This window comes from Gavialis gangeticus, unplaced genomic scaffold (genome assembly GCF_001723915.1).
Source record: "Gavialis gangeticus isolate Ggan-Ray unplaced genomic scaffold, GavGan_comp1, whole genome shotgun sequence".
Classification (NCBI taxonomy): Eukaryota; Metazoa; Chordata; order Crocodylia; family Gavialidae; genus Gavialis; species Gavialis gangeticus.
The window spans coordinates 35,058,552-35,069,103 of NW_017728994.1; the positions used below are offsets into that span (position 1 = coordinate 35,058,552).

At 42.6% G+C, this 10,552-nt stretch overlaps 1 protein-coding gene across 1 annotated transcript in view; it reads right to left on the reverse strand.

The window, feature by feature from the left end:
• Window positions 1-10,552, reverse strand: part of ERCC6 (ERCC excision repair 6, chromatin remodeling factor) — a 99,147-nt gene that overhangs the window by 51,205 nt on the left and 37,390 nt on the right. Inside the window, exon 7 of the mRNA XM_019502572.1 lies at window positions 5,514-5,672. Coding sequence (XP_019358117.1) covers window positions 5,514-5,672 — 159 coding nt within the window. The remainder of the gene's footprint in view (window positions 1-5,513; window positions 5,673-10,552) is intronic.

Sequence of the window (10,552 nt, forward strand, 5' to 3'; positions counted from 1 at the left end):
AAAAAAAAAAAAAAAAAAAAAATCAATACAAAATGTTTCTGGTTTACTGTTAAAACATTCTGTATGTTTAAATAGAACCATAAGAATAAGATGAGCGTGCATATTTACCCACAATTACACACTAACTTACGTCTTCAGGTCATGCTTACTTGCCTTGAAATACTGCATGAATTTCAAGAACTATTATCATCACTGTGCAAACTTAAAAGAATACTTTAAACACTTCTGAATTACCAACAAACATCCAAGGAGGAAGAAACAAACCAGAATTCTCAGTCACAACCCCTGGACTTCAGTTTTCAAAAAGACAAAAAGAATCAAATTCTTGAGAAACAAGACACTTTATGGTCACTATTGCATGATCCTGTTTTTAATTCTGAAATGTAGGAAACTAGTAACTTCATACCTAGAGTCAGGCAACAAAATCTACCTCAGACATACTCCACTCTAGTCTTTTATTTGTTCACATTTTAAGAGTATTACAGCTAGCTAACAGTCAGGAATAATTTTAGGTTTTTTGGGCACGTAAGTGGCAGGCAGGATTGCCTTTTGGGGACAATCCCATCCTGTGGGGCTCTCTAGTCCAGGAAGTGAGCCCCTGCCCTTTCTCTGACTGTATTCTATATCCATGTTCTGAGTGTGAGCCTCTAAAATCCCAAATGAGATGCAGGACTACTCATATCCAAGGCATTTGCATCATATTTGGATTCCAGAAAAAAAACCTATCAGTCAGCACTTTCAAACTTGTTTTTGGCTCTGGAATCATAGCTTCAAATCATAACCGTCAAAGCTTAGAAACTTTAGTTGCTCTGCACCTCTGAAAGTACAGGAACTACTCTTAAGGGCAGACTTTGAGATAAATAATCTCAACATTTTTGCTTTAAACTCCCTAGCTGTGATACCCTTCTCTATGAGCTTCTATACTGCTGGCTGGCACTTTAACTGTTACAATTGGGTAATTAAAAGCTGTTCCTCTATCATAAATTGTGTATGGATTTTATCCAAATGGTACACCCTAAAAGGAACCAGTAACATGGATATGATGAATTCTGTGAAGTCAGCAACCTTTGAGCCTTCAGCATCTACAGAGATTGCCTCAAGGCAAGAGATGGTTACCATAAATGCAGTCCTGGTCTTGGCTGAAACCTGCTCTTTGGCAAATCCCTTGTCTAGTCTACAAAGTTATGGACTTTAAACAATGGGGAATCCAAATATCTTTGTTACAAACTCATCTTGTTCAGTTCTACAGAAGTCAAGGACCAGTTTCACCAATACAATTAAATACATTTAATTCTTTTTTTAGTTAAAGCAGGGGTGTCAAACTTATGGCCTGTGGGCCAGATACAGACCTCAGAGCCCTGTCACCCAGCCCCTCGTGCTACCCCTGCACCTGAGTAAACTCCAAACAAGGCACAATGTGCACCTGTGGCACAGAATTGTTTCATGGACTCCCTCCCATTCCCTTCCCTGTCCCCCGCCCACAGCATATCTGACCTGGTGGCTGCTCCAGCCAGTCTGGGACCTGTCTGTGTGGCATGAATCCCGGAGCAGCCGAAATGTGCACCACATGCAGCACAGTCAGCTGGAGTGACAGCTATGTTTCATGCAGTGGCCACCCCAGCCGGACTACAAAACACACAGTGCTTGCTCTGGGACACGTGCTGCACATGGTGCCAGCTCTAGTAGGTCCAAGACTGACTGGAACAGGCACTGTGTGTCGTGCAGTCCTGGAACTATTGGGGTGGGCACTGCAGCGAGTGGGGTGGGATCCTGGTTCTCTCAGATGCAGCGCGATCTGGCTGGGGCAGCCAACGTGTGCAGCATGGCTGCTGCTCCAACCTGACTGTGTTGCACATGGTGCCCATTCTGGCTGCTCCAGGATCCAGGGATCTATGCTGCAATGCAGAGCTTGCCCCAGACCAGCTGTTGAATCAGGTATGCTGGGGAAGGAAGAGGAGGGGAGGGGGTCCATGAGCCATATCTGGCCCACAGATCTGTCCCACACCAATTGGGTCAGACAAGTTTGACATCTGAGTTAAAGGAAACTACTTACAAGAAATCTATACCTTTCACCTCACTACTCATATTTTACTTTGCTTGAGAGACAATAGCTCTCCAAGCGATTTCTTATCTTCACCACGAACTCTTTTTTCAAGTCATGGCGAGCCACTACATCGAAAACATTTTGACTTTCTCTTCAATTTTCACAGCTGAGCTGTGCTTCTTTCTCCCATTTCCAATGATTCCCATTTCTTTACCAGCGTGAGATGTTTGGTGATGTTTGCCAGACAGGGCCCCAACCAATTCACCCAGAATCCCTCTGTCACTTCCTCTCTCAACCTATCACATGATTAGTGTGGCCCCGCCATCCATGACGTAAAGCCAAACCAGGTTGCCCTGCACTAAATCTGAATATAAATTTTTGGAGCATCTCAGGACTCGTGACAAGAACATCTGATTCCAGTCATGTGTGGGGGACTGATTAGCACATAGATCCTTTGAGGGGGTGGTATCTGGAGTACACATACACACATACTGAGCAGTGCTGAGTTCTGGGGTCACTATGGCTTGAAATGCTGTTGACTCTGCTATGGACCAGCCCAATAAATTATGATGCAACTTACAAGCCTCTTGGGCTTTGGACTAATATCACGCACAGTAGGTGCATCTCAGTGTGCAATTCATATGACACGATGAACTATGGAGCACTCTGAACTGCTCCCAGGCACAGCATCTACATTTGCACCCGAGACAGCAGCACTTTAAGCCAGAATGGAGCTGGCCCAAGCTGGCAGCAGGCTCGGGAGAGAAGTGGGGTGGGGGAACAGGGTGAGCCCCCAGGTTGGCTGAGCCATGAGAAAGCCGAACGTGTGGAGTTATGCATCTAGACAGCAGAAAGCCCCCACACTTTGGAACCCTTGTGCCCCAGCCAGCCCCAGTCACTGGCTCAGACTCCCAGTGGGGGTGGTGCAGGCACCTACTCTGGAGATCTTCAAAAGAAGACTGGATGCACATCTTACTGGGGTTATTTGACCCCAGCAGTCTTTCCTGCCTACAGCTAGATCCGATGATCTCACAAGGTCCCTTCCAGCCCTAAACTTCTGTGAATCTATCTACATGTGTGGTGTACATAGTACTATCTTACAGCGGAGTTAATTAATTTATTGTGCCATAATACCAGCGCATGTGTAGATAGTAATGCTGTACTGAGGAGCTAATTAGTCAACTCCTCAGTAAAGTACACGTGTAGACGCACCCACTTTGTACTATATATATCAGTAGGTGCCAAAGCACTTCTTTTGAAAAAAGGTAACATTAATTGATACTGGATAAACTGAAGTCAATGGGTACTACATGCAAATTTACTACAGCTATGTTTAATTTCAAGGTCACTGCTTTCAAATTTGCTCCTCACTTTCATGTGCTTAGAGAGAGAAGGGTCTGACAGTAAGGAGAAGGAGAAGGAGCTGTGGGGGAAGCAAAAGTCAAAGGGGCTACTTGACCCTCCCAGATTCATTTTCTTTGCTGTAGCAGTGGGAAGGGGACAAATTCAAGGCAAGTTTTCAAAAAGTAGATTCTATACCTGGAAATTTATAACAAATGTATATATTTTCTGCATATAAAAATCTAATTATTTGGGGGTTGTCTTATAATCAAGGTTGTTTTATATTTGAGTAATATGTTATTAAATATGGTATCATGGCATCATACGATCCAATGTAAATTTTTTCTTCTCTGATTGCCGCAATGACTTTCTGCTCTCTCTAGCTGTGTGGATCTTATTTCAAAATAAGTCATCAGCTGGTTAAAGAAACATCTTAATTTATTTGATAGTTTTACCCTAAGAAAAAATTGCCTTACTGCACCTAGTTTTTTTCTTTCCTTGGGCCACATTATGAAAAGAAGAAACACTGAGATTAGAAGCTTGCCCACTGACAATTAACATGGAAAATCTTATTTTGAAGCAACAAAAATGTCTGCAGGGTTTTATTAATCCAAAATAAAGTATATCCAAAGTTGTATTTTTTGGATATCAAACATACACATACAGTTGCCATTACAGCAGTACATGTCTCTGGCCTTAAAATATTTATCTTCACAACTCTTCCCTATGGTGGGACAGCGTTATCATGTCCATTTCATAACCAGGGAACTCAGACAAAGTAGGTAAGTGACTTGTTCTTACTTTACATTTTATATGCAAGGCAACAATAGAAGGCAGATGCTTTACAGACAAAAACTAGGAATAGCGTCTTTCCCTGAAGTGTTCATGGTAAAAACGTTTCTAAGCATGCAGGCCAAGAAAAACAAAGATATAATCATACATTCAGAATTAATAAAGATAAAATAATTATATTCTGGCTGCCTTAGTTCTCCTATAATTTAGACCGAGAGAAAAAGCCTCTCTGAGGTCTTAGGCCCCACTCCTGTAATGGACTCCACATAGATGGATCCCTGTGTCACTGGGATTACCACTGCCTACAGTAGAGCTCCAGCTAAATACTGTGATCCATCCCCTGGGAACAGCTTGCAGAATTGGGTCCTTCAATTGTGCAGGAATGTCAAATTAAATCTAGCATTTGCAATTCTGTGAAAGGAAAGGGATAATAAGGATAGAGATGTTATGTATTAGGCATTACTTTAATATTTGTGTCTTTGCCAAATATATTTTATATAACGATGCTTTACATTTAAAAAAATGGCATTTACTTATTTAAACTTTTAGTAAATTTCATTTGGTAGTTTGAGGTGATCAGATAATAAGTACCACAGATCCGGAAGTTATTAGTACTATTACACATGTACTAATAAATTCCAGGATGCATAAAAACTGTATTTTCTGATAAACTAACAGATCTACAGATTAAAAAGGAATTGTATATCTTAGACACTCCCCAGTGCCATATGGGAAGGAGCATATGGGGTGCAGTAAGAACAGTCAGTCAACTTAAAGAATTATTTTTTAAAAGAGAAAAAGCTGATGTAAATCTATATACAGTCTTAAAAAAAATTGCAAGGATGATTCCCCCCATCAGAAATTCTGACTTTCATCACGAATAGGCTTGATACTTCCTGTAAACCATTCACCTGGTCTCTTGCCAAAACAAATATTTTAATGTAAAATTTAATAAATGGAACTAAAGGTATTGCATCTAATTTAAAATTCCATATTGTGTAAACTATTGATATTAACATAATTGAGTTTGTAAACAATCCATTTGTGGAAGCTAACCTTAGACACTGTATTGACCCAAAATATCTAGTGAGGCTCATCTGCAAAATGAAGCATCAATGCCTGGAATTCATTAAAACTGTTACATGTTTAATTTTTCCTGCCCTACAGCTCCATTGTCTCGTAAAAATTTTCCTTTGATGTCCCCCACTAAAAGAATTAAAGGAATATTGTAATTGAAATGTCATTAATAATTCACAGGACCCTCCTCCACCAGCAATACATCTGATGAAATATTAATTGAGCTCCACAGACTGACAGTCTGCAGAGGAGCACTTGCCTGTAATTTGAACCACGAGTCCTGATCTTGCTGTAGCTCAGACCTGCCAAGAAGGCAATTATCTGGATGGTCTTGCCCAATCCCATTTCATCTCCCAGAATTCCTCCTGCCTGCTGGCAGTGCAATTCCCAGAGCCACCTAACACCTGTCTGCTGGTACCTACAACAAGGAAAAAGATGATGGCAAATGTTTGATAATACACATCATAACAGAAAGTACTCATGAATTAATCATTTGGCAAGGTTCTAATACTAGTTACAGTAACATGCTGCATGTGTGTTTTACATGAGTGCTGTATTTACAAGGTCATACATTTTTGATGCACTTAGACATTATATGTGACACAGTCATTCTTCATGCAATGCTAAAAGATTTCTAATTAAACTGATAGACATGGTAATTAGAGGGTTTTTTATTTCATGTATTTTTAAATATATTGTTAGAAGTAACTTGGGAAACTGCTCTAATATGCAAAGCTTTAATCTTTCCAAAAAAGGGGGATGCACAGGCAGCTTGTAAGTTATAACATTTGAACCTTAATTGAAATGAAAACTTCGGTTTGTAAACGTTGGGGTTTCTATGCTCTGTAACAAGATAAACAATCAGGTCAGTCAAAGCTTGTTTATTTTACATAACCAGAAAATCCTTAAAAAAATTTACTCTCTCCCAATACAGAAAAAGCTGACAAAAAAAGTTTTTCAAGGCAGAGCACCAAGATCTATCTCTGAGTGGGATGCAGGAGAGCATTACATGGGAAGTATACCAATACAATTACAATTCAAAATGAAAGATTGAAACTAGATTAAAATAGTAATGCAGAACACACTCCAATTAGAACGTGTAGCTTAAGCAGCAAACCATTTAAGATTAAAAGCTGGAAAGGCGGGAATTGCAGGGTTGGACTGTGATTGATTTTAAGACTTTTATTTATTTTTAATAACCTTAATCAGAAGCAGGAATAATACTGTATTAAAGAAAATGAGGTTAAATCAAGAAGAGGGTGAAAGTTAAGAAACAGATGGATTTAAAATATAAATAATTTAAAGAGAAAAATTAAAGAGTTTGAAGCATTTCTAGACTTTGGAAATTCAGGGGAAAAGCAAGATTACTGATTATATTTTCTCTATAACATATGTTTCTAGATTGGATTTTGAATGTTTACAGTTCATTATACTGTAGCTTCTTACATGTTTTATGTCATTCACTTGTCATGCTCTGAATGAAGAATGTTTAGAAACACTGCTGGCTAATACCACTTGTGTCCATAAATTCCTTGTAAATGCCTGCAACTATATAATGATGGGCAAAATAATTTAGGACACAGTTCTTCTCCTATGTACTCAAATGAAAAGCTGAAGGAGTGAAAAAAAACAATGCATACATGTTCTGTGTTTTGGTCTTCACTATGGAAGACTATTGGGGAGCCAAACACAATACCAAATGCCTTTCCCAGAATAGCTGTGGTTGCATTGTGTTAACCAAGTAACCATATTACTTTACAGCCATGGAACATCATAGTTACAGCATATCTTGTCTTCAGTGTTGGACAGTGAAGTGTTTTAACCTTATCTTCACTTTGGACAAAGATATTCTATAATTGCCTCAGGAGAGCACTATCCTAAAAGCAGCTATTGCAACACAGTAGATTTCAGTAGTGTAGATGAGTCCTCTTCTAGGCTGAAAAAACAGACATCTGGATAATTGTACAATAAGGCTGGAAACAATACCTTGCCCAGCAGTTCTTGTTCTGTTCTTATACCAGTGCTATTGACACCTAGCCCCATTATTGTACCATGAAATATGAAGTTAGTTCATCTAGCTAAACCTTCTTGAGAGCACAAGAGAAAAGCTGTAGTAGTAGTACAATATTACCTTAATAGGCTTACCAAAAAAGTTAAAGATCAGCTATTTCTAGCAGTGAGAACAAATCTATTTGAGATTCAATTTAGTATAGAAAGTATCACTTAGAAGAGAGGTTTTCAACCTTTTTTAACAAGTGTAACCCTTCTACCTCAAAGTTTCAATTCATGTACCCAATTATATTTTCTTGGTTTTAAGGGGCGGGGGGAGAGGGGGCAGATCGAGGCCCCCATGGTAAGGGAGTGGGGTTGGGGCAGAGGTTGGTGCTGCACAGCCAGGGCAGAGCGTAGGATGGAGCCATGAGAACAGTTTGTCTAGAAGGTGCGGGAAAGGGGGGGCAGTTCCTGCCACTGTGTGCACCCCGGTGGTGATTTCGGGTGCATGCCCCCCAGATCTGTGTGCAGCACAGAAGTAGCTGCTACTGCAGGCTGGACTCTGCATCCCACTGCCTCAAGAGCCACACGACGCCATGTACCTGCTGCGGCTGAACGGGCAGGGGACAAACACACATGCACAAAGACACAGACACGCAGATGCAGACACAGACACCCCCCAACACACACACACAGGTAAGTGTGTTTGGGGAGGAGGGGCAGGGTGGGAGACAGTGAAGGGGTTGGGGCTGCAGATCAAGAAGGTGGGGGAAGTGTATCTGTGCCCGCTCCCAGGAGCAGGGCCAGGAGGGTGAGGGCAGCGGCGCCCCTCTGCGGGCTGTACACGTGCTGCCCGGCTGCCTGGCCGGCTGGGAGGGTGTGGCTTGAATGCCACCACCCCACACTGCTGTCACTGCTGCACCCCACTCCCATGGCTGGTCGCACACGAGCTGCTGACGGGTGGCGTGTGAGATGAGGCGTGTCAGCAGCTCAAAGAGCTGCACGTGTCACCAGCTGCAGGAAAGCTGTGTGGGATGTGGCAGTACAGGGCAGTGGCAGTCGCTGCGTGCGAGCCCCACATCTCCTGTCCAGCCAGTGCATGTTCCGCCTACAGAGGGGCACCGCTACCTGTGCTCTCCCAAGCTCTGCTCCAGGGAGTGGGCACAGAGACAGAGAGAGGAGGTGGGGGGCGGGGAGGCACCACAGTGTGCCACATGAGGCTGGCAGTGCCCAGAACACCCCTCCCCCTCCTCCAGGTAAGAAGCAAAGTATGGGAAGGTGCCAGGGGAGAGATCACCACCGCGCTCCAGGGTATGCTCCATCCCTGCCCACCTGCACATACCCCCTACATCCTTTCTAAGTGCTCCTGGGGATAGGCGTACCCCTGGTTGGCAACCCCTTACTTAGAATATGCTACTGTACACTGCCTCATAAATATACTAGCTTCTTCATACTCAAATTTGTTCAGAAATTAAAGGTTAGTACTTATTGGGTGTGTCTATATGAGATGTTTACTCTGCAGCTGACTAATTAGATGTGCAGTAAATATCCCATCTCTACATGTGCACCCCTATTAGGCCAGAGTAAACTAATTTACTCAGCAACAGGATAGTACTTGTAAAGACAAGTACAGGATAGTAAATACAAGTACTATCCTGCTGCAAAGTAAAAAACTCAGCTGCAGCACACGTGTAGATGCTGCCCCGACTAGCTTCATTGTGCTAAGAAGGTGCTTCATTGTGGAGGCTGGCTGCTGACTAGCTCTGCAGTGAAGCACTCTCATGACCCACCCAGTCCCTTCGCATTCTGCTGAGCCAGGGGGGAGCAGCTCTAGGCTAGCAGGCTGATCCCCTGGGCCCCCTGCCAGCTGGGGCTGCTCCGACACAGTTCAACGTGCTACACTCCCAGGCACACATGCAAACATGGTGCCCAGGAACACAACGCTCTGGAGCAATAAGCTTCAGAGCTTATTAATGTGCGCAAATAGCACATGTAGACACAACCACAGACTGTGAGCCTTCATATGTTGGAGATTTCAGCATTTAACTTACAAGTCAAACAAATCATTCAACTCCACTGATGTTTTTAACCACTAAGAAGTTCTGCCAACTGACTCATACTTACAGGGATAGCCTTCATTAATGAGGCTTACATCTCTAAGATTACTTTTTAGTTGCCTGCCTCTGTTCAGTTCCCTTTGGATTGCTCAGACCATACATACATGTTATGATGATTATTTCTACAGTACATCTGCATAAACAATTGGAGACTATGTATTGGCTCACTGAGGTCCTCTCAATCAAGTCATTATTCAAGTACTCTTCATAGCTAGTGCTTTAGTTCTGAATAACGATGGGACAAAACCAGTAGTTTCTTATCTGCAGAGCCAATTAGAAAGATCTGGTGTTAATCTTTCAGGAAGGGAGATGGTTTTCCTGTTGTGTGGAACACTGCTAACAAAAGATGAACTCAAACCAATGGTAAATTAAGTTAGTGGTAAGTTGCATAGTGAGTTCATTCATTAGGTGCTGTTTTATTTGAGCTGCCTTTTGTAACTATTATTAAGAAGAGCCCAAGGTTGAATGATCTGAAGATATCCTTCAGCATTAATACCACTATAACACAGAAATGAAAGACAGACATGCCCTGCTTAGTTTTTTAACGCTAGACAGGACAAAATGCTTACGTATGAAAAGGCTGTAATTGTACCCTGGCAGAAGTGGAGAATTGCTACAGAAGACTGTATACTCTTTTATAGCACATTTAGACCTGATAAAATGCTCAAACAAGGCTTAAATACAACTAACGTGTTTCTCAAGATGGACTTGTCCATATCCTTTAGCAAAGGAGAGTCTGACTCATACCTTTCCCACCACACAAATATCCATTTTCCTCATTTTATGTTCAACTGAGACAGCTGCATCTGGAGAATACTCCTCAGTAATTAAAATTGTTTTGTCTTTCACTTCAAATCCTAATTAAATTAAAAGTTGAATGAGAAAGAGCCCCACCCCAAATGCACCCCCCCTACTAGGAAGAGCCCAGTGCCACCCCCTGCCTCAGCCCACAGCAGCAGCCCACCCTCACCCCATGCACAGATCCAGGGGGGCACATGCTCCCCATGCCTCCCCTGAGGGTGCACACGGAGGTGGAAGCTGCCCACCCCCTGCACTCCCCAGACAAGTGCGCCTCCATCCTGCACCCTGCCCAAGCCCCATTCCTCCCCTCACTTCCATGGGCCTCAATCTGCAGCCCCCCCAATGCCCTTTCGTATCCTACCAAGCCCCCCACCCCCTAGATAACTTG